General features: G+C 36.9%; 1 protein-coding gene across 4 annotated transcripts in view; it reads right to left on the reverse strand.

The window, feature by feature from the left end:
- Nucleotides 1-25,559, reverse strand: part of zfhx4 (zinc finger homeobox 4) — a 98,322-nt gene that overhangs the window by 66,405 nt on the left and 6,358 nt on the right. For 3 of the 4 annotated variants that reach the window (XM_059017252.1, XM_033992406.2, XM_033992405.2), the window contains exons 2-3: nt 2,161-4,760; nt 947-1,449 (exon numbers count right to left, since the gene is read on the reverse strand). In XM_059017252.1, the coding sequence (XP_058873235.1) occupies nt 947-1,449; nt 2,161-4,714 (3,057 nt within the window). In that variant the 5' untranslated portion in view covers nt 4,715-4,760. Of the gene's footprint in view, nt 1-946; nt 1,450-2,160; nt 4,761-6,399; nt 6,701-25,559 lie in introns of those variants that run through there. The other variant, XM_059017253.1, reaches the window with a different exon arrangement.

Genomic DNA, 25,559 nt, shown 5'->3' on the forward strand with positions numbered 1-25,559 from the left:
CTGAAAAATACTTTAATGAGTTTAAGATGTCAATCACTGATGTCAGTATGTTATATTTTATATAAGACTTTATGCAATCATGCCACTCTTGTAAATGAACACCAGAAGACCCATTAGTCAGTAATTAGGCACTGTACAAGACAACTGCTATGCTTACTGTTTTTATCAGTACATATTCTCTAATATATAAATACACCTCTAAATGCACCACCCTGCAGATTCAGTAAACGTACAGTATGCAGTAAAAATGCACACACCTTTGCTTACCTCCTTGGACTCCCAGTTATTAACTGGGACTGTTAATATGACGGTAAAAACCTTTGCCACTCCACTGATTAAAATAAGTGATGACTTTGAAAACAACAATTATTTCTCTGACCATGTCACTAAAGTTTATTGATATTTTTGCAAGAATTCAATTAACTTTGATTTTCGAAGGCCTCATGTAAACGTCCTGACTGGAGGATTATACACTACTACATTACACAATAAGCTTTAGTTGAGAAAGTTGTGTTTACCAAAACAAAACTGCTTCACAAATTGTATTACAAATTAATAAACAAATGGACACCTACAATTCAAATTTCTAAAATGATGCGAATAGTTCATGAAACCTTTTTTTATTCAACAGACTACTGCGGTTACTCTCTATTTTTATGTATTTTGTTTTACTTTAGGTTCTTCCCTCTGACATTTTGACCCATTTCTTTAATACACTAAAAGCAGTCAGACTAGCTGAAAGAGAAAAGAGTGAACAGAGAGGGGATTAAGTCCCTTTGAACACTAATGTTAAACTAAAGCGCCACAATAAATGTTGGGGCATGTAGCTTTTGCTTGAATGAACAAAAACTGAGCAAGCATTCTAAAAAAAAAAAGAAAAAAGAAAAAAGAAATGTAAACACTATGGCATCTTGCTGCCAGCTGTAAAGCTAAGTCAGTGACATACCTTGTAGAGTTTCACTGCCCCCTCATGCCGGTGGTTGGTGGTATGCAGACGCAGTTTATCCACACTGTTGGTGTAGTAGTCACAGGCATTGCACTTCAGGTGCACAGGGTTGCCAATGGCGATGCACTTTAGCCTCCACTCATTAGCTTTGCCCCCTTCTTTGATGTGGGCCACCAGTTGATATTTCTGCATGTGTTTGTCAGTCTTGCAGTGGAGCTGGAAGTTGGCTTTGAGCTGGGTGTTGTAGTTGCAGAGCTTGCACTGGTAGATGTCTCCAATTACAGCCCTCCACTCCTCTTCAGGGAGCGATCGCTCTGTGTTCACGTGCACACTCAAGGCCTCCAGGCTGTCAGAGGTGAATTTGTTACACACAGCACACTGGAAAAGTTTCGCCAATGGATCACTGATATAAGGTGACAGCTCCCCGGCAGAGAGGACGGACAGGTCGTCACCCATTAGCTGACCACTGGCAAGACGGATTTCTGGTGGCAGCTCGTTATTAACTGGGGGGGGGGGGGAGAGAGAGAGAGAGAGAGAGAGAGAGAGAGAAATTAAAAGGCAAAGCAGAGCAGAGTAGGGCATACACAAAGGATTTGATAAAATAAAGCCTTGGTGAGGAGTATGCTTTCTCTAAAGCTTAAACTATAAAAAGCTGTAATAGGATTGAATCAGGATCAATTACAATCATCCCTTTCAACTTCTAAATTCCCTCATCAGATAGTTTTAATTACTCCTACCGGGCATAATGTCAGCCCTGAATTTGTGTGACATGAAAGTTGATCAATATAAAAAGCCTGCCACATTTGTATCCCTTAAAAAACACAGATTAATTTATGATCATTTAATTGTAATTTCCCAGTTTTACTCTGGTGCTGTTTTACACAAGTTATTCTTCTAAACGGAATGATCTGCATGCAGTAAAGACACAAATTTGATTTTTTAGTATGTGGGGTACAGGTTTAATCATTAAGCCATCATTTGCAAAAAAAAAGATGCAAACACTTAAACACACACACATACAACCCTCAACAACTATTGGTGTAATGTAAATTTATAATTACTATGTATTTATTCATAAAATGTTAACATTTTTCTACACTATGCTAACCTTTTTTTATGTATGTATGTATGTTTTTTTTTTGTTATGTTATCGCATGCTAGTATAAAAACAAACGCATTGCTCTGATGAACTTTTTAAGAAGGGGGATGCTCACCAAGTCCAGGTGTGAGGGCTGCAGCAGTGTTGGGGTCCAGCTGGAACGGGTTGATCATCATCTGCGGGTCGGCTGGGTTTTCCAGTTTCATCCCGGTCAGGCCAATGTTCTGGGCCAGGTAGTACTGATAGAGCTCGGCCTCAGCAGGGGCCAGGCCTAAGTGCAGGTTGTGCTGAATCTGCTTCATGTTCTGCTGCAGCAGCATCATATTGTGCATGTGTTTCTCACTAGTCATGTGGATGCGCAGGTTGCGGGCCACATTAGTTTCGTAGTCGCACACCTCACAGCGCCAGGTGGGCTTTTGTTTTGGTTTGGAGGGAGAGGGCGTCCCGCAGCCACTCAGGCTTCCAGTGGGGACCGGCCCAGTGTGGTTGAATACCTGCTCAATGCCACCGTTCTGCAGAGTCTGGACATTGTTTAGGTGCTTGTCAGACTGCATATGAATACTGAGGTTGCCTTTGGTAGTTGTTGAGTAGTTACAAACCTCGCACCGGAAGGGTTTATAGCCACACGTGTAACTTTCGCCTCTGGCGAGCCGGGGGTGAGGCTGGACTGTCTTGCAGTAAACGCAGGTGTCGGTGGACTCGGGGTGCTTCTCCTTCATGTGGGCCTCCAGAGTCTGTTGGTACTTGTAATGCCAGTTGCACTTGGGGCATTTCAGAGTCTTACAGGAGTTCCTTGAGTGCATCATGGTCATGTGGCCACCTAGGGAGCGGGAAGATCCAAGGACGGTGTCGCACTTGGGACACTCAACGCCACTCCCCGGCGACCCTTCCCCTGTCCCTGGTGTGTCGGTGGTCATGATGTGCTGGTGAGGAGTAGGCGGACTCTCATCATCTCCTCGCATTGTGTCATTTAGATGAGAGGTTGTGCCACTTGCACCTGCATCTGTAAAGTCTTTGCCACTTAAGCTATAGTTATTGGTATCATTGCTACTATCCCTATTTGCAGTAGTCTGTTTGGTCTTATCTAGGTCATCAGAAACAGACACAGAGGAAGAAGAGGTACCCTTTTCAGTATATTTTAGGACACTGGATGATAAAGGAGAAATGCTTTGGTTTAAGAGAGGGAAATCTTTGCTACTGGTATTATCCGCTAGCTCACCTGTGCCATCATCATTAAGCTCGGTTGAGTAAGCGTCTTCATCTTCGTCTGTATCCACTGGTTCTGCAGGCTCACTTTTGATGGGGAACTCACCGTTTGACTGCAAAGTGCTAACTTCCTTTTGCCTTTCACAGTTGTTCTCCTGGTCCCTGCTTCCTACCCCAGATGATGAGTGGCTGAGGGACACAGAGGTAAATGGGGTGTTTGTCGGTGAAATAGACAGGCCCCCAAGGTTCATTTCAGCCTTTGGCATTTGGATGTTCCTTAGCGGCTGTTCTGCTGAGGCAGCGGTGCTCGCACTTCCTTTCAAGAATGCAAAGCCAGCCTGCAAAGAATCACCATTTTCAACATGAAAAGCGTTCCATAAACCACGGAAGCTAGAATCAGGATCAATGAAGTTTGCAGTAGAAAAATGGGGTAAAACAGAATTGGGTTTTTTTGGTTCCAGAAAGCTTATAAGAGGTTCTTTGTCTTTGCCAATCCCCTGTATTATGGCAGAGACGTACTTATTACTGAGAAGTTTCTGCTCCTCTTCATTGAGGGTCATCCGATGATCATGCACAGCATGGGTTACAAATGACCTAATATAACCAAAAGACAACTTGCACAAGAAACACATTAAAATTGGTTTCCTTTTCCCATCACTTACACCACCATCAAATTTGGACAAGTCCACATTGTTAGGAGCATCTTTGGACACATAGGAGATTTTGGCGGTGCCATCAATGGTAAGATAGTCTTTATCACACTTGTGTCGGAGATCATAGACACGGAAACTGTGCAACACAGGACTAACTCCTGCAAATGCTGAGGTATTTGGGAAAGCCTGATCGGCTGTAAATGATTTCCCGAGGGATGAAGCAATATGAAACGTATTGATAACCTGTGGATAGAAGGACATGGGTGCAGCGGCAGACTGCTCAGTCTTCTCCCCAGCAGTGGTGCGAGTATTTGAAAACATTGCTGGAGAATAGAGATTATTCGCTCCAGGCTGTGCATTCTGGCCATTTTCTTTGGAGTCCTCAAAAATGAAAGCTGACCCATCAGGCTGGTAAACTAGCTCTCCCGTCAGATTCTCAACATCACTGTCCTCCAAGTCACTTATTTCACTCTCGTTTTCATCCTTCAAAAGGGGAAGGCGGGCATTTGGGCAGTGGTGCTCCATGTATTTTTGTAAACTTGAGAAAGAAGTGGCACATTCGTTGCAAGGGATCGCTTTAGCTGAGGCAACCTGAGCGGCTGCAGCATTCCCTGCATTGAAACCCAAAAAGATCTCTCTTCGGCTCTCATCCGTTCTCAGGTTGTCATCTGTGGGGCTGTTTTCCCTGTCAGACTCCATCCCTGCAACTTTCTCTGGCACCTCATTATCAAGATGTGTCGTTTCACATAGCTTTGATATGTTCTGCCCATTTTCCTGCCTTGAGATAGTAGGGAAGTCACAAGTTTCCATGGCAATCACTACATGGGGATCTCATTTCATCCAGCCTGTCAGGGTCCTGGATAGAAAATAAAGTAAAAGAAACAACTATTATTAAATAATGGCATGGCTCACTACTAGCTACTAGCTACTCATTGCTACAGTTTACAGCTGTCTGAAAACTCCCTATATACAGCTCAAAGGGGAAAAACAACTACTTTTTTTTAATTGTTAAATTTAAATAAATAATGTACAATTAGTGCACAAAAAGGTATTGTTAATTTACAAAAAAATATGTATTCTGTAAAAAAAAATATGCTGTTATTGTTTAAAAGCAATTTCATATATTTTTAAAGAGCATAATCTTTTTTTGGTTTTGTTTCAATAACAATACAGTTGGCACCGCTTTATCGGGACGTCTCGGGAAACGGAAAGATATCCCGATTAAGTGGCTGTCCCAAGTAAACGAGAGGCAGTTGAGATGACCTTAGTCGTACTTTTTTGATTCTTAATGAAAAGAAAAAGAATGAAATCGCATCACATTATGATTAAATGTTAAACACAACATTTTAAATGTTTTTACTATTCCTAAACAAAATTAATCGCACCTGCGATTCTGACGCCAACTTTCTTTGCAACAGCAGCCTGAGAAACCACAGGAGGCTCCTCCTACTTCAAGAGTTCAACATGGTTTATGCAAGTCACAGTGTAATCACATACTCCCTGTACCAACTGCACTGTGCCATGCAACCTGTTTTGCTCTGAAAATCAATCTCTGTTCATCATTTGAAAATACTGTATCCCAATTAAACAAAGTGATGTCCCAATTAAACAACATAAATAGCATTGGGAAGAACCGTCTCCCAGGGTTGTATTTTATTTACGCAGCAACCCCATTTATCAGAATCCCGATTAGGCAGCACCAACTGTAAAACGTTTTTTCAAACAAAACTTAAGAGGAATCTGATGTATAATATTAGCGGTCAAGTCTAAAAGAAGAAAAGATTTTTGAGTGTGCGACCAACCTCGTCTCTACAAGCGTCATCGAGCAGGGTATGCATGGTTGATTTGCCACTGCTGTTAATAATATATATATATATATATATATATATATATATATATATATATATATATATATATATATATTATTTTTATTTATTTCTTAGCAGACGCCCTTATCCAGGGCAACTTACAATTGTTACAAGATATCACATTATTTTTACATACAATTTCCATTTATACAGTTGGGTTTTTACTGGAGCAATCTAGGTAAAGTACCTTGCTCAAGGGTACAGCAGCAGTGTCCCCCACCGGGGATTGAACCCACAACCCTCTGGTCAAGAGTCCAGAGCCCTAACCACTACTCCACACTGCTGCCCACTATATATATATATATATATATATATATATATATATATATATATATATATATATATATATATATATATATATATATATATATATATATATATATATATATATATATATATATGATAAAACATTAAAAAAGGTTACTTTAAAACACTTATGCAATTTAAATACATGCATCTAATGTGGCAGGATTACCATCCTGTTTCATTTAATTTGGTTTTCAACAAATCAAAACACCACATCGCCTGCTTTACATCAATGCACATCCTTACAAAAGTTTATTTTATGCTATTCATTACTCTGGCATGATTAAAACTGAACCATGAAGAAAAACCAAGCAAATTTACATTATCACCATCCTGGCCAGAAAGAGCGGTTCCTCTTTGGTTCCCCTTTGCTGAGTAAATCAGCTTACTTCAAATCTTCCCTCAAATCTTCCTTCTGAGAGAGCCCTCAGCAGGTATCTAACAAGTCCTGATTTAGCGCCAATCACTGTTCTTCCCCACGCTTCAGCTACCTCAACAGGCAAAGAAACAAAAATGTACATTTAGTGCATCCAGTCCAATCGCACTCTCTTAAATTTTTTCACTGCAAAAACGTAATGAATACCATTTCAAATACCATTGTGATGTTATCAATCATGGTGTGTTGCCCATCTCTCAGCTACTGCCTCAATCAATTTCACCCATAGCTTTAACAAATCATACGCAAGCCCCACTGGTGAAAATCCTTCCATCATTTTCTGCAGGCCGGCAACTTAAACAATGTATTCCCTTTGGTGGGAATGCAGATGCAGCCCACAAAAGCTATATCAGCTACTGGAGACAGAGTGAAGCTTGGTAGAAGAAAGTTTGGGCCACATAAGCCACAAGTCTTCTTTCCTTCATTCTTATTTCCTATAAGGCTCCTGCGACTGCAAAAGCAGCATGAGAGCAGCCTGATGACTGAGTCTTTTGCAGGATGGTACTGTACACAACAGCTGAGCAATTATACTGTACTTCACTCTCTATCAGCATAGATGGACAGAAGTTGTTTTGCTAAAATAGAAGTACAAATGCAAGGTGTTCTTTAACCAACAATTACAAATGCTGAATGCCATATTTCCAACAACATATATAATGAAAGAAATACAACTGCTTAAAATATATCTAAAACAAGCAGATTTAGATAACATGCGAAATACATATAATTACCACATTTTAGACAAATGCAGATTTAACAAAATTATACATTTCAATAGAAACACTGATTAGAACATAAAATAAGCATTACCTTATGTGCACTTAGTGTTTGGAGCCCTTCAGTGATCCTTCTGTGTCTCACTACAAAACAATTTTGGTGATGAATTTAAAATAACCCTAGGTTAAATAGGGCTTGTGTGAAGGTCCTTTAGATATTAAGAATGAAGAATAGCTGCTTAAAAATGTTTTTGCTCTAATCAAATCTAATCTCCTCAGCGAAGTCAGAGTGGGAAATTATCTGTTTATGAGACATCAGATTTACATAGATTGAAAATGAATACAATTTGTTTAGCTGTCTAGGATGGCCAAATTGACAGTTTAATTGCTCTAGAATTGAATATCATAAAGCGTAGTGTGTCATTTCAGTTATTGATAAGATGCAGGTTAATCATTCTTATGGTACAAAGCCTTACCACAGAATGCAGAAATAAGCAAAAACACAGATAGAACAATGTCTTATTTTTTTTATTATTTTTTTTTTTAGTAATGGGAAAAAATAATTGTATAATACAGTGCAGACATGATAAAACTAAGAAAACACTGCCATTTTTGTTTCTTCTTTAAAATATTATCTATATCTAGTGTCCTATGCTTTGTAAAAATCAACACGTTTGCATGTATCTTTCTTTTTAAATCATTCTCACACATAATGATCAGCATAGATGCAGCAACAAAACTACTCCGGCCTATGCTACTGTGTATTTGTTACCTTTAGACAAGACAGTCTCAGTGGGATATTAACTTGCAACTTCCACAGCAAAATAAACTACATCACTTTCATTTGCATCCCTGTAGAACAAAGCAAGACTAGTAAGCAATGACCAGACTACCAACATATTTTAGAAAAAGGCTTTTTAAAATAGAAATCATATTTTGATTAACCAACAAATACTATTACCCTTAATACCCTTAAAATACATTCATTTTCCATTTAACTCCAAAATAGGCAACACAAACAAATAAGATTTCTACTTGAATACACTGAATATACATATAACGCAGACAAATAAGAGCTCATTGTATTGCTTAGGCAGGTTTCAATGAATAATGTATACCTTCACACTTGGAAGTACTGGATGCCTCTATGGGATATGTCTGTCTCTCTGCTTCTTGGCTACACATATGAATCATTATAAGTTGATGAATTATAAAATATGGTACAAATCACTAAACAGCTGAGAGCTATACTTGTTTTGATACAAGCATATGACTTCTTTATCCTAAAAGCATTCATATTGATATTCCTGCTTTGGACCATAATCATTCACAATCAGCTAAAAAGTTAGCAACTGAAGTATGCATAGCCATTTTTTGTTGCTAAACTCAATACACTGGTAAAACAGATGTATGCTGTCATCATTCCCTGGGCACAATTTGCCTTAATAACTTGTCAATTCATAACAAAGATATATTAAACCATTCCAATACATTTAAATATTTGTTTCAAATCGTCTGCTGTTACAGTAATCCAAAACAAAACAAAACTGGGCAGCGGAGATGCTGTTCAGCAGACCAGAGCATTCCGTTTAAAGCTCTGCTCCATTTAAGTCCCATAAGTAAGAAACTGAGTCAAGTACATACCTGTGTTGTTCAATGTTCCTTGTTTACAACCTTATTGACTAAGGCTGTGACATAAAACATTTAAAATCTATGTCAAACCTAATGACTTCTGTTCGTGGAAACTTAATTGCTAATCTCTGCTGTCCTTCTTCAGTAACTGCCATCTAAACTCAGTCCAGCAAAACAACAAAACCCACCTCTACAAAGATTTGCTACAAAAAAAGGGTGCATTCTAAACAATAGGGAGAGTTCCCCTGCATTGAAACTGTTCCCGTTCACATTAGAACAAAGAAAGCACAAATCTGGCTCTACCTCTGTTTTTTAATTAAGATTGTCCCAACCCTCTTCTCCGGTCCGTTGAGACACTGCCTGTGAAGTGATTAAAAAGAATGGGATCTGATCAAGAGAAGAGAATAATGGGAAATGAATGCTAGGTTTGCCAGAGTGCTAAGTTCTTGGGAAAGAAGGCTAAAAGATTCCTTAGCCTATTGTTTCCACTGCCACCCCCTTCCCTCCTACCATCTGCTTTTAGAATTGCATCAATCCTTTAAGAAAGAGACTTTCCACTAAACACAGGTTAAAAGTTACCACACTCAGATCACAAGTGTGGTTACAAAGTGCAAAAGTCAAATAAGAAAATAAACAAAATATCCTTGAATTACATCAAGATTCCAAAAGGTCATCACTGTCTCTGCACTGGCCTTTTCCCAACACCAAATCCTCTATCAATATGTCATAGTGAGTTAGGCAAAGACAAAAGGGAGTCTCAGTGTGAAAACTGCACATATATCTATCTAATCCTGACAAAGCAATGAATAGGCCTTCACAAGTGTAATTATACTTGTTTATTTGTTGCCATGCAGAATGGACTGATGAAAAATCCATCAAAGTGGTATTATGCAGGCATCAAGAGTGTCTCTGGCATCCAAGGTTACATCGAGGCTTAAATCTTTATTGTTCAAACTCCAAAGAAGAGAGAGAGAGAGAGAGAGAGAGAGAGAGAGAGAGAGAGAGAGAGCGAGAGAGAGAAAGAAAGAAAGAAAGAAAGAGAGAGAGAGAGAGAGAGAGAGAGAGAGAGAAAGAAAGAGAGAGAGAGAGATTGAGGCTGGACTTTTTGCATTTGCTAACAGACCCTTTGTGTCCAGTGGTGTAATATTAGATGCATCAGTTGAAGATCTCCCTTATGCTCCTAACTCATTTCAGCCCATGTTAAATTCCACCATTTTTAAATTGCATAATCTGTGTACTCAGAGCAGGGTGTGGTGTCTCAATTTGCTTCCCACTGAAAATATAATCTTAAGAAAGATGCATCCCAATTACAAATAGGCCTACAATACATATTTTCAGAGACACACCAAGCACTTTTTTCACCTGTACTGGTACTTGCAAGGTCAAAAATCACAACGTGCCTTTGTAAAGTGTTTTCTCTATTGACACCGACTTCTGGGGTTAACTGTTAGATCACCCTTGCTTGTAAGCTATTCAGGAGCACAAAGACGATTCAAAAAGGCTGCAGAGATACAAAACTACTAAAAAAAAAAAAAAAGTGCCACACCAGACTAAACTGTCAGGAAGCCTTTATACTCCGGCCAGGTTGATTTTTTTTTTTTACCAGTCAAACTTGTATCAAAGAAAAAAGCAATCTACATAGTTAATGTCTTTTTGAATTTAAAACAGAAAAACTGTAATTTTTCTTTGCTGGCAATCTGGAAACACTCTGGAGTTAATTACAGCTGATTCGACGTGAACTGCACAAACAAAGGCCAGTCTATGTCCAGACAATTATACTGCATTAACCAGCTTAGAGCTTCCTGCTGATGTCTCAGGGCTCTTCTATTACACCCTTCTACCTTCCCAGCACGAGAGAAAATGCTTCTGCAAGGAGGAATTAATGAAGAGAACTGCAAAAGAATGTGTGACGACCTCTCCTGACATGGTGAAAACTTTCCGCCCAAATCATAACAATGGGGAGAAGGTAATTTAGGTTTAAAAGAAAGCCCTGAAACAAACAATAACTCTGTAGAGAAAAAAAAAAATCATTAACTTTTACCAAAGTTTGTCACAAAAAAAGCAAACCTTGCAAGCTCTATTGTAACTGGCCATCCACTTGTCTCTTCTTTTATCTTGTTTCTGATGAGATATCAAACCAGATGTGTATGAGCCCCCCACCCCCGTAACCAATATCACATAATGGCCTATGCATGGCTGTCTCTATGGCTATAACACTTCAGTACAAATGGGGCGTTTCACACTTTAGCAATACATTTCTAATCTATGCATGTTTACTTTAACTATGCTTAGAAGGTTGCTGCTTAAAAAAATGCATTTTTAATGAAACCACTACATCTGTCCTCCTCCCACTTGAGATCAACAGTCTCTGTACAGCTAAGCTAAGTATATTTTCTAAAGAGTAATCTCCCAGATGCAAATCAGAACATTATTCTTATTTTCAACTACATCTGTGCTGTTGAGTTTTGTGCCCAATTAGTAAACAGATAACATTTGCAAACAAAAACAAAACAAAAAAAAGACCGGATGAAATACAAATATATGTGTGTTATTATCCACAACATAGCTTATTGTATGACTAACTACAGATTATTCCATCAGCAGAGATGCACAAGCAATTCATAATTTGGATTTTGCAATACTTACAGGAAAACATTTTTCAGGGTTTTTTTTTTTCCTACTGATGTAGCAGAAACAAGCAAATTTAATTGTGGCTGTGTAAACCTCATGTACATTAATCACCATCTCTTTGTCTGGTTCATGCAAAGAAGGATTAGTGAAAATGATGGCTGCTTAATCACTTTGATTTCCCTGCACTAAATAAATATTAATCTACACATCAATCACACCTCTAGAATGTATAATGTATACAATAAAAAAGTGTATTAGTGTAATGTAAATCACAGACGAAAGCAAAGCCCCGCCCCAAAAATATTAAAATACTGGATTTGACATATGAAGTTAATGATCCTTCTGAACATAAAAACCCTGAAATCCATTATATCTTTGTTAAAAAATAAATGCACTGCAGTGATCATGCCTATGTATTAACAAATCATAACACAGTGTTTATTTGTCTGTCAATAGCAGAATATCTTAGTTCCCTGTTAAACCCTTTTGCTACTTTAAGCCAGTGCTACAGTGACTGTTTGAAACTTGATGTTTGGTATAACTTAAAATATCCTTACCACCTTGTGTAAAAACATTAGTGTTTTAGTGTAAAATTGCTTTGTCCATGTAACTAGAAAGAAAATAATGATAAAATCTATTGATTAAACTTAAAAATCTGATGTCTTAGGTTAAGCATGAAGTGGTCGGCTTAACAAAAAACAAATTGTGAATCTGAAAGACATCAAAATATATCTAGATGTATTTTTACTAAAATAAAAATGATGCATGTTATATGTTATGGTGGGTCTTGACAGTCATATAGAGGCTTATAGTCTACATTTAAAAGGTAAAACATAATGTTACATTTAAGGTATTGTACATATATAACCTAGTTCATAGACAGGTGTAATTGATGGTGATGTCAACACAGGTCAAAATAGGTTGCTTAAATGAAAATAGGCAATAATTAAGCCTTCATACAAGCTGGTCCAAGTTTCTACAGAGTTAAACATATCCTTAGTATGTATCTGAGAGACAGACATATAGACAAGTTTATAATAACAGAGGTATTATATCCAGCCAGGCTGACCCTTCCCACTGTCAGCTCCCAAGAATCACAATAAGAAGAGTTAAAAGTTCAAACACTTTTCAATGGAAGATTATGCTCCGAGGCTGGCTCTCCTGTAATTATCTTTATAAACATAATCACAGGCCAGGTATTCCAGCAAGCATTCCAAAGCGATTAGCAATGTTCCAACCCAAAAATTGTTTAAAAAAAGATCGTCACAAAAGATTGAATTAACTCCTACTATAGGGGCCTTTAACAATAATGTACTTAGGAAAACAGCTCTTACATAATGGAAGATTCTACTCCCATGACCCTTCCATTTACCTAGCGGATGAAGCTTTTGATATCACTAATTTTTGGGCAACCAGAATTACTAATTAACTTCAGTCATATATTTAAATATGAACTTTAGACCAAATGAATGTGCTTTTTAAACAAAGTGCATACTGCCAGCTGCAGTGGATACAACATCCCCCATGACAGAACAATAAATAAATACATTTCATCTATTTATTTTCTAGGACATCATAGGAACAACCTTCTGTTTCTTAAAACATGAACCACTTAAATGTTCAAGTTGAAAAATCTAAACTTTAATTAGATTTCATTACAAACAGACAACTGTCAGCCATAAATGGTAGTCCTTTGCTTTAGGAGAACAATACTGCTTTTTGAAATAAATTTGATGTCACACAAATGGAGAATCAAATAACCAGTACTTTTGGAATTGGAATCTAGTGGTACTGTCAGTAATTTGATTACTGTAATTTAATTATTGATACAAGGAAGTATTTCAGGAAAAATAATTAAAGAAATTTTAAAAGGGATTTAGTTGTAATTGTTTAATGGGGGCTGTACCAGAGCAATGTTACCTACATTGGTCGTCACTGACTAATACTAAATCAGACACAAAGCACAGAGTGTTAACATGCCGCACAGGCGCGCAGATTTAATTAACAACAAAAGCCAGATGTTAGGGTACCAACAACGGTAACCCTAGTGCTGGGTTTAGTAAAGAAAAGAAAACAAAGCTAAAAATAAAAGTTTGACACACAAGGCGAGCGCTAGCCTCACTAAAAGAGACGTCCCGCTCCAGGAAACCTACTAAACCCTCTCTATACTTAGTTTGGAATCAAATCGCCTAAACTAACCTACTGCTGTCACTCCCGAAGTCCTGACCTCCCGGCGACTCTGCGCCTTCTTGACGGTCCTGGCTGGGCAGAGCCTTTACAGGCACCATCCTGCAGTTGAAGGGTTCCATAGTATTTATCCTGCAGCGCGGACACTCTCCTCCTCGATGTCACAGAGGCCCAGAGAAAGCAAATTGACTTTAAACTAAATGTTTATGTAAAATGCCCATAATAATATTCTTTCACAAGACATGTAGGGGGGATTTTCAAAAATCAGCATTACTTTAGTAGCAAGTAGTGCTTCATGAAACGGTTATTAATGTAATCGATTAATCTATCGATTGTTGCTTAGATTAATCGATCATTCAGATACATACCAACACATCACTCAATAGCTAGCAAGCTGAACCGTTTTTAACAGATTTGTACAGATAGTGGAAAAAAATGGAAACACATGGGTAAATGAGGGACACCAAGTATATTGAAAGCAAGGGCTTCAATACAGGTGTGGCTCATGCGTTAATTAAGCAAATAACATCCCAGTATGCTTAGGGTCATGTATAAAAATGCTGGACAGGCCTGGTTGCCTATAATTATGGCTAGCATGGCTGCAAGAGGAGACCTCAGTGACTGAAAGAGGGGGGATTGTTGGGGCGCGTTTGGCAGGAGCTTCAGTGACCAAGACAGCTCAACTTGCTGATATTTCACGAGCAACGGTGTCTAAGGTGATGTCGGCATGGAACTCCGAGGGAAAGACATCATCAGTAAAGGGCAACAGTGGGAGGAAGCGCAAACTCCAAGATTGTGATATCCGTGCATTAATTCAAAGTGCAAGGCAAAACAGGCGAGCAACTGCAGATCAATTGACTGCAAATTTCAACCTGGGGCGCGAGCAGCCAGTTTCATCAAAAACGGTCCGCCAAGAACTCCACAGTGCGGGGTACCATAGTGGCCCAACTCCCTATTAAGTGACTTTACATTGGTGTTTCCATTTTTTTGTCCACTACCTGAATGTACCCAGTATAATATGTCTCGAGGTGATTGCACTTGCTTTGCTTTTCTATTTCAGCAACAAAAAATATCTACAATTTCTGAAGTATCTAAAAGAAAGTATTAAATAAAGAATATGCAGTGTAGTATCCTTCTGAAAAAAAACTGCTAAGGTCAAATGATGGCAGCTAAATAATGCATTGAGACCATTAAACATATCACAAATTAATTTTTATAATTTTACAAGAAGAAACTATTTTTAAGTTGACCACTTCGTAAGACAAAAAACAACTATGCTAATTATTGCTTTTTGATTATTTTTTTTCTAACAATGGAATGACTACATGTCGCAGTGGGATGTACTTTAAACAAATAACCTGTTTTGTTTTCAAATCTTAATAGCCCTTTTAAATAATTAATTGTTGAGGAAACTAAAGACATGAATTTATATGTTGTCTCTTCAAGTCAGTCACGTGGCAATACAAAGTTGCATTTTTGGTAGTCCACAGTATTTGAGTGCAAGAACACCAGTAAATCAACATGTTCTGGGGTTAGCCTTGCCCTCTTCCTTGAGACTATAGAGCCTGCTATTGAAAACAAACGCTCAAGGATGAAGACCTCACATCCGCCATTTCAATATTTAGCCGCTTCTTTGTGGAGGGCCCATTCAGATTGGACATGGTGCGGGCAATGTGGTCACTGCTGATGATGGAGCAGGCGTAGGGTGGTTCAAATCAGCGACCCGATGTTTTAATATGGCCAGTAGATCTTACCGTCAACTAAATGCTTAGTTTGCAACTAAGCATTTACAGTATATACAACAGACAGCGGCAGACACGGCAAGCAATTTTCTTATGCATGTTTGAAGGGAGAGGGAGTGTGGGGGGAAAATAATAACCTGATGGAGGAGGAAGATCTTGTGATCCTAGTGTAAAATATGGGAGAAAGTGGGCACATGAAATAAAACTAAGTAAGAAATAGACATGGGGAGTCTAGCCCTAGTTGATAGTCTGTATATCTGTTTATACTGTAATATGGGAAATATTTGCCTTAAATAAATAAACAAATACTAATCCTATTGTCTCTGCATTCACTATCTTTATATTTTTTTCTTTTTCTAGATCTTTTAGCTTTGTGAATATCTAGACACTTCAGTAATCAGCTTCTCCACATTTACTCTCTTGCTTAAAAAAAACTGTTGGTGTTTGTATTGGGGGGAGGGGCTCACATCATTGCTTGCTTCTGTGTGCTCACTGTTAAAAAGAATCACGACGGGGGATGAGGGGGGACTGGTCGATGAATCGATGATAAAAATATTAATCGATGACTGCAATATTTGTAATTAATCAATGAATTTGAATAATCGTTGCAGCACTAGTAGCAAGTGATTTTCAAATGGAATTTGTCAATAAAATCAGTCCAATAATGCTTTGAAATTGAGCCAACGAGGTTGTTAGTTAAATAATTTTTCGGTCGCAGGTCGAGTACATCACTTCCTTCTCAACGACTACATAAGGGGAACTCGTTACTCAAAATGCATCGCTGTTATCCCCTGCTGGAAGTTACAGGAACAGCAGTGTCTCTGCAACTGGCCGACATGCAGGTATAGGGGGAAAGAAATTGTATTTTTTAATCTGGAATTTTTAATAAATATATATAGAGTGGGGGGGGGGTGGGGGGGTCAGTAAGCCATCTATGTAGGCTTGGTTGACATTTATTTTCTTTTGTTGACATCTACTTTTGTATGTATTTTAATATGTACGATTGTAGGCTAGAAATAAATACGTTTGAAGTGCCATTTGTGTTTGTAGTTGTTAGTTATTATACATGTATACCATGTATGTAACACTTGATTATATATTTATTAAGCTTTTAAAATTACGATAGAACTCCCTCACCCAATAAACAATTTGTTTGTAATTGTTTGGCGACTTCCTCTAATCATGTTGAATGCATTTTCTCTGGCACTCATTGCTCGCCTCTGCGATAAATACACTCAACATGATAAGAAGTAGCCATCGAACATTTGCAGTGGCTTCTCCAGGAGGAATATTCTGAGCAGGCTCCTGTGGTTTGAGAAAAGGCGCTTCTTCCTCTTCACCTTCCTCAAGTGTGTCAAGCATTTCTTGGTCGCCCAGAAATCTTTGACGTATAGCAATGTTGTGCAGGATACAACATGCTACAAAGATCCTAGCCACAGTTTGGGAGTCGTATTGAAGGCCCCCCCCCCCCGATTTGTCGAGGCACCGAAACCTCATTTTTAGAAAAGCAGAGGTCCACTAGATCGCATACCTAGTGGATCTGTGTGCCCTATTGTACACCTGTTCTTCATTTGTGTGTGGATTAGATACAGGTGTTAAAAGTCAAGGACACATTGCAAATCCGCAATCACCTGTAAGGTGTAATATCTATCATGCCGTTTTCTATACCAAGATTTCATTATTTACTCTTTTTATTTGTATAATTCAAATAAAATCTACAGTTGAGGTAAGTTATCATATAATGTACGTATCCAGAGTCAGATGATTAGGCTAGAGTTGCATTGATATTTTTTTCGTAGTGACATTACACTGGATGCAAATAATGGTATTGTATATCATTTTAGCAGTACAACAAACACTCCATAAGGTTACAAATGGTTAAAACAAGTGAAAAAATCTCATTCATAACCACAAGTATAAACTATTTTCATAGCTACAACTATTGAATTAGCTAGGTAGTCTTACACTTACCTACTGTTATCATTTACAAACTTTTGCAAATCCCCCTGTAGTCTTTTACATGAAGGGTGGCTGGTATAATGGCAGTGGAGGATTTTTGTCACACTTTATGGCAGTAATTCAAGTATGTAGGCCAACTTGAAAGCATTGCAGGTGGCAGACTTTTTTCTGGTAGCTCTATTTAGGCCACAGCAGCCGCCAAGGTATTAAGGTAACAGCAAGTAAACTCTGCTTCAGAGCAATAAAGAGTTAATTAAAGTGTACCACCAAACGGTAAGAAAAGCAGGATGTTTATTAGATTTCAACTTTAAGTGCAAATACACAAAAGCTGCCTCAATTAGCACAGCTATCGAATGACATGCAAAGATAATTATGCATTCAAAATAAATAAAGGGCTGAAAAATACTAATCAACACCTTTCAAAAGGTAGGAAGTATCATATTATTTCAATCACACAAAAATAATTATTTATTTGAAAAGACTTTTTAAAGTTTAGAGAACAATGTTTGAATTCAAGCTTTTACTCAAATAAATGTGAATGCAACCCTCAGTTTGTTATTTGACTAAATTAAACACTCAATTTTGAACTACATGCAAAACAACACAAAATGATATATACCACAGCATGTTACCAGAGGTGGGAATTTCAAATAATAAAATATTCGAATATACCAAGAATAAAGGTTTTGAATACCTGAATACTCAACCTCTAATTACACATAACAGTGACAGGTCCTTAGAACGTATTAGAAGCAACCACACATAGGGACGCATCGATACATACATTAACAGTAACAGTAAAAAATAAAAAAATATTTAAACTAGAAGTAAGAAATAAGAACACACATAGCCAATAGTAAAGCTAGGTAATGAAGAGCACCCGCCTCCTTGTCAATTATCATTTAGGTGACAATTGTAGTGGCTGATCACTTTTTACTTCCACTTCTCTAAAAAATACTGTGCCAAGTTTGAGCATTTTTCCATTTGTTTTAGAAATTAATGACTTTTCGAAACTTGATCAAAGTATTCAAGCAGTAATTTTATTTAGAATACTTGATTACTCAAATATTCAGACTCACCGTGATGAGCCTGTGGATTAAGAATTTGAGTCCTAACTATTATGTATACAGCTTCAGTAGACCATTACCAAAACACCTGCTTACAAAGTTAACTTTTTATCATGTAAACTATTAGTAGTCGTAGTAGTAATATTTAATGTCTTAAAAAAAAAATCTTTAAGAACTTCAATAAAATCAAATACTGAAGGCTAACTATTTTAAATTATCATCATCAATTTCTTGTTTGTTTGTTTTTTATCATTTTTGTATTCTTGAAAACCTTAAACGTCCTTAAAAAAACAAAACCATGAAAGCTTATTCTGAAGTGTAGCACCAGGCAAGACTGATACAGGATATGAGAAGGCTAGTATTAACTAAATGCTTCTCTGGGGATTTCTGTAACTATACTCAACCTCTGCCCCAGCATAAACACTGTGCCAGTTGTCTTTCTGCTAAGATTCCCCTTCACCACAGGTGGAATGCCAGTGTAAATCCACTGTTTTTAGACACGCAGTAGCAAACATGTCTATATTACATATGCATGAGGTATTAACTAATTTATCTTTTTATTTAAGATACTCTACTTATAAATATTTAATTGCCATCCTTTTTGTAATGGGCAATAACCTGTTTGTCATTCATAATGCAACACATCGTTTACATGGAAATCTGCTTTAGTATGGCAAATACTATATTATTCCATTAATTGGCACAAACTTTTGTACATTTGTTGGTTTTCACTCCCCCTCTTATTAGGCCAAGGACACGCAGAGTGCGGCGTGAAGGATCATTCGTGAATAAATCAGGGGTGAGATAGTGAAAGTACTGCCCAGGATTTGCTTGTTGACAGCAAGCACTTAAACAGGCCTGTATGACCAACAACACTTTGCACAACATTATGGTTCCCCTTTTGAAACCGTCTCATTTTCAGCAAAGAAATCACTTTTTTTGTTTTGTTTTTACTGTGTCAAGTATGTACTGGTACTTTAGAAAAATACTGATTGTAGATATTGAAAAGCCTTCCATTCAAGGGATAGTGTTTGAACACAAAGCTGGCTATTTAGGCTATAATTCTGATCAACTATTCATCGTCCAAATGTGGAACAGTGCCTTTGAATATGTGGGACATAACCAAAAATGTGAAAAGGTGTACAATAAATTAATTTATACAAGTAAATTGTTTTAAATGGGCAGTGCGTCAATCTTTCACATATGTCTACTTAATCTAAAGGATGAAGTAAGGCCTTATTGAAACAGAATAAGGAGAATGATGAGGGACAACTAGCAGTACCCTTATATAAGGGAACAGAAGGGAATTCCTTTTTAACAGAAACAGAAGAAAAGACTCCTGTCCTGTATTAACATGCCGGCAGAAGACAAAGCTTTTTAACTGTAGTGGGATGTAAAGATATTATCAGAGATTTCATCTGTAAACTACCAGAAAGCAGCCTCCACAGTCCCTGAGAACTAAGTCTGCCACACAGCACATGCACATTGTGAATGGCTTTGGTTTTTGTTTTGTTTTTTTTGGGGGGGGGGGGGGGGGGTTCTCTGCTACAGAAATAGACTGCCCTCTCTGTTGTGTGTGGTCAGTCACTGTTTGTATGTTTGTATGAACTTGGAAGTTGAATCTAAATAAAAATGACCACCAAACAAAGGACTATGTTTCGCTCAGCAGGCTGGCAACAAAGATTTAATAACCTTGGAGTACAAACAACATCCAAGGTTATAGAGTACACACCAAGTGAAGTGCCGGCAGAATCAGAACGGAGGCTGTATTTAGATCACCAGTCTTGATCACTCACAGATACAGTGCCGATTCGGCAGGGAAGCAGAAGAGAGATACAGCTGGATTATAGGAATACAGCTGCCTTTACACAAGTGAAGCAAAGTCGATCTAACTCTATGGTTTAAGCCACTGTGAATGGGATAATGCAGTCTTCAATCCTCAGGATTTGGAGAAAAGAAAAAAAGAATAGTCCAGTGAAATTCTGTCCTTGCTAATTTAACTTGTATACTCCTCTATTACGAATTTGTTTATACAATTTGCATTTTAGGATTTAAGAGGGGGGAAATAACATGTGGGATTCTAGGGCCTATATTTCAAGGATAATGCATTCATCTCCAGTTGAACAATAAATTGCTTTACCAAAAAGAGCTCTAGTATGTGTACAACAACTAGTGTCCTTCTATTTCACAAGGTAAAATAAACAACACACTATCAAAAAGGCTGGGGTTTTGCCCATGTCACAAAAATAGACACACCATTTATGCTTTCTTTAAACAAGTGTCCATTTCTTCTATTGGAACTTGAAATGAACTAACTGGAACACAATTATTCAAGAATTAAAACTGCTGCAATTTTAAAAACAATCGTAGTAATACATATATATATATATATATATATATATATATATATATATATATATATATATATATATATATATATATTCAAACAGTTGACTGTGCATTAAAATCAATTACAGTAGTTTTAATACTATTCCACCTTAGACATAATTGCATAAAGATGCAGCTTGAAACTCCAATGTTCAAAACTAAAACAGACAAAGCCCTACAAAACAATACAGGTTCACGCATATGGCAGTGAAATACAATTCAACATCTGGTAGAATGTGTCAAAACTTGTTTGAATGGGCCTTAAACTGATAATTACCATGACCTCAAACACTGTGGAACCTGTTTAAAATGCACCAACAAAAATAATTATCCACACTGCATCCCATTTACAGATGGGGAAAAGGAATCTAGTTCCCACTTCTAAAAGCAATCTCAACACTTGGACTATTTTTGATGCCATAATTGCCCAGAAGCAGGCATAATTAAATCGGTTGATCACTTTGTTTGAAGATGCCCATAAACACTCACTGTTGTCACATTTTCCCTTTCTGTCAGAAACATTTGCATATGAAAAGCTTTTTGCGTCAAATAAAAGGTCAATCTCAGAAGCTCCTAACTCCTAAACAGAAAGAGAGGGTGAAAAAATAAAACTTTTCCCATTCGACACGAGACAATTCTTTTGTAACACAGTTTATGTTCATCATGAAAGATCATATAAATAGGGAAGAATTAGTACCAATAATACGGCATGGTGTCACATTTCCTGTCGTCATGTTCAGAAAGTAAGCATCATACATTAGTTGGTTTACAGACTTGTATGTTTCAAAGGACGCTGCTAACAGAATATACACATTGAAAAACTAGTGCATCAGGTGCCTAATGTTGCTATGTCTGCAGTCATAAACAATAAACTGTTTTAACAAAAATTGCAATTCTGTATCTCACCTTTTCTTTAAAAATCCAGTTTACAGAATTTCAAACTCAATGAAAAAAAGTTTTAACATCCTTGACACTAGATGGTCAATATTTAGATAGCTACAATGCTGGCTTGTTTTTTACAAACCTCAAAACCTTTATTTATCTGCCCCAAGCTGCGCAATTATCATACATATTACTTCACATGATGACAGAGGGCATCTTGGAAGGCTTCTGAAATATGAGCCTATGCTTGTTTTCTCAAGTCCTTGACAAACAGATCTTTAGGGAGAGCGACGCACAGGAATAAAGAAAGAAGAGGCTGCATTTTCATCTTCCTTTCATCTTAGTCATTCAGTCAACCATTGAATGCCCTATTCAATGCTGCTTTTCATTATGCAAAAAAATGCTAATCCTTTTCCGATGCTTTCACACTTGTATAAACCCCCATTCCTTCCACTGAAAAGCAATTATATCAGTTTACATTTCTGTCCAAAAAAAACCTGGATTAATGCTGGAATACTAGCATCAATTTGAGTTTCCCCATCTTCAGTAACCAGCGATTATAAGTAAAAGTATGTTTCCTGTGTTATAATACATTTATTCAAAATATGTTATTTAATTAGCTAAAGGGGAGAAAAAGAAAGCTTTAGTTGCTGTGGAAACTCTTCAGTGACAGAACTGACCTTACCATTGTGGCCTGAAAAGAATGAGCCTCAGTCTGGTCTGTTAATCAGAAACAAATTATAAAAGAATGTTGCTAGACTGGTTGACACTGTCCTGTCTTGGAAGAATCGGCAACAGCCAAGTTACGATGTCCTCTTCATGGGTAATGAAGAGCCGTGACAAATGAGACAGAGAGACAACTGGTTTGCATATGCAAATTCCACACAAGGGAAACATGTACAAACAAGTGTCATTGTAAGGTGGATTAGGCAAACAAGCCTTTCTTTTTTAGGACACATCACAGCCCAGTCAGCACAATTAACCAAGTATCCATGGATACTAATGACATTTTGCTATGGTACAAGTTAAATTAGATAGCTAGTTATGTGTTTCCACAATCCAACTTGCAATCCATTATTTGCTGTGGAACAATATGCCATTTATGCTCAGTTGATCTTTGCCAGTTGAACAAGCCTCTAAGTTGACAATTTGCATATGTTAATATAATTAAGTACTAATTACATGAAACTTGTACATATTCACATGCACTTTCCCTGGGCGCTTTTCAATTTGAACCCGATCCAAGTCTTTAACCCATCAGATAGTTTCTATGCAGGAAAGGCTCTGCGCGTTACAGTACAGCCCCAGGGCTGACACAGAAAGGCCCTGCACTTAATACATTAAGCCTGCTCCTGACTTCTCATCTTTCCACCCACAAGACTGGAAGGTATTTAAGGGGGGCTTTTAAATCTGCTGGACCTGTGCATGTTTTGTAACCCTGTATCCTAGCAAACTCAATTGCTCCATCAACAAAAGCAAAACAGTTCTGAAATAATGAAGTTATAATTTCACAATGATATCTATAACAATCATATGGGAAATAGTAAAAAAGCTGTGTGCTTTTTTTTATTTAGGCAAGTCTAGATAGAGGTTAAATCTATCTGTAACAAATGAGCACCAGATTAATATATGTAAAGGGAAATTAAGCAATGCTAATTACTTTGACAGAGTTAATTAAATATAATTACACATTTTCAGCAACTGCATAAAGCACAATTTAAGATTAATTGTATTGAGATTAATTGTAAATAAGAATAAATTAACTGTGTATTTTGACAGGCATGAATAAAATCTTAGCAAATTAGCTAGCAGCGCAAAGCAGCAGCACAAGAAAAAAAAAGTATTATTTTAATGTCACACCTCAGAACCATACAGCGTCTCCTCAATAAACATAACTTTTCAAACTCAAATGGACAGAAATCTTAAAGAAAAACAAACAGCCTGTGAAGATTAAAGGGCCCTTTGTCCTTCTTCATGTACATTTCTTTTAGCAAGCTAAATTAAGTGAATCTATTCTAAGTTTTAAGAAGGTACATTTCACACTGAATGGAAAAACTGTTCTATCACGTATGAAATGTGTGCAGCTGTGCGGAACTTGGTCCAGATGGTTTAGGACTATAAAACACCACCAAATGATAGACATTAAACCTTCCCAAGATTATATGATAATGTCAAAGCTTTGGGATTTCAACAACATTTCTGCCAAGTATTATTTCTTTCTTTCTTTTTTTGATGCTAGTTATGAGAATCCTCAGATTGTCTTGATGTTTGCCATTGAATGACAGATCATTTATGCTATAGTCACTTTGTTTTATTTTGCATCCAGTTAAAAATGTAAACTTGATTATTGTTAAGCTGCGCTTGTCTCCACACTATAGGAAAGATACATGAAACAGAGTGAACTGTATCAGCAAAAAAGATATACATTTCAGTAGCAGATTACATATATTGCTACTTAATATCTGAATGTGCAGCATTGTATTTGTTTGATATTTTTGTTAAAACACAAACGATATTAACCTCTGTAAATGTACTTGTATAAGGTTAAATATTATTACACAATTTAAATGAAATATGTTTTATGTACAGCACTGTGTTAGGGAATACTAAACAAATCATTAAAACGTACCGGGGTCCCATTGATTTTAAAATAAATCAATTCAGGATTAGCAAAATATTTTTAAGCATTCAGCTGGATAAATAAAACTCTTTCGGCCTTTACCCTAACTGAGGTGCTTTATGTAATTTCGCACAGACAGTCACTCCCAGAAATCTTTGGCTCTTCTGTGTAAAACATTAAAATACAGCGAAAGGCTTGCAACAAGCCTCTTTACAGTGAAGGATTTTAAATCATCCAGCCTCTTCTATTAGACTTGAGACGTATTGAGGTAGAAACCATAAAAAATGAAGAAGGGAAATTTAATCCCTGAAATATTGATTTGTGCATTAATATCATATAGGCAGAGGGCAATTTGGCTTCATGGAAATGACACATTGTCGACCCTTGGAGAAGCCAGAGCCAATCTAACTGCTGAACATGTCTGAATCTCAGGAGTTATTAAAGGCTTCCTTCCTTGCCTTCATGAGATTCCTCTCTACCTACCTATTCAATCTTAAATGTATTATCTTTAAAAAAATAATTGTAAACCTCAGGGGTTTTCTAGTTAATGGAAGGGACAGTAAACCACATTAGATTCTGAATTGCAACATTAAACCATTGCAATATAACAGCCCTTTATTGAAGTATCTAATTTTGTTTTGAGATAACCCAGGCTCCCTTTCGATTAAAATATAAACACATTCCATTGTATTTCATTATTATAATTATTGTTTTGTTCGTATGGTGTATTTTTAAATCGCGTCAAATAACGTTAATATCCAGCTGCGTGTGTGTATATATATATATATATATATATATATATATATATATATATATATATATATATATATATAATGCGATTCATTAGCTTTAGAATTCTTTTAATTAATATATGCATACAATTAAAAGCATAGTGAAAGGAAAACGATTTAAACCAAATTACAATTGCCTTTATTATAACAACCAAAATGGGTATTTAAATAGATGTTGCACTGTCCGCAAAAAAAAAAAAAATTAAACAACGTAAATGAATAAATAAAATAAATAAAAATAAATTCTTCCCGTTTCTATGGCATTGATGAAAATGTAGCTGTGTAGAGAGTTGTGACTGTACGTCCGTCATCCAGGAGTAGATCGGTAGGCTAAATTAAAAGCCAAAAATCGCAAATTTGCTTGTCTGGCATCTAGAATTTTTAAAACAGATATTAATAAAGAAAAAAAAACATGTTTAAATTGTGTCAA

The sequence above is a fragment of the Acipenser ruthenus genome, chromosome 3 (assembly GCF_902713425.1).
Source record: "Acipenser ruthenus chromosome 3, fAciRut3.2 maternal haplotype, whole genome shotgun sequence".
NCBI lineage: Eukaryota > Metazoa > Chordata > Actinopteri > Acipenseriformes > Acipenseridae > Acipenser > Acipenser ruthenus.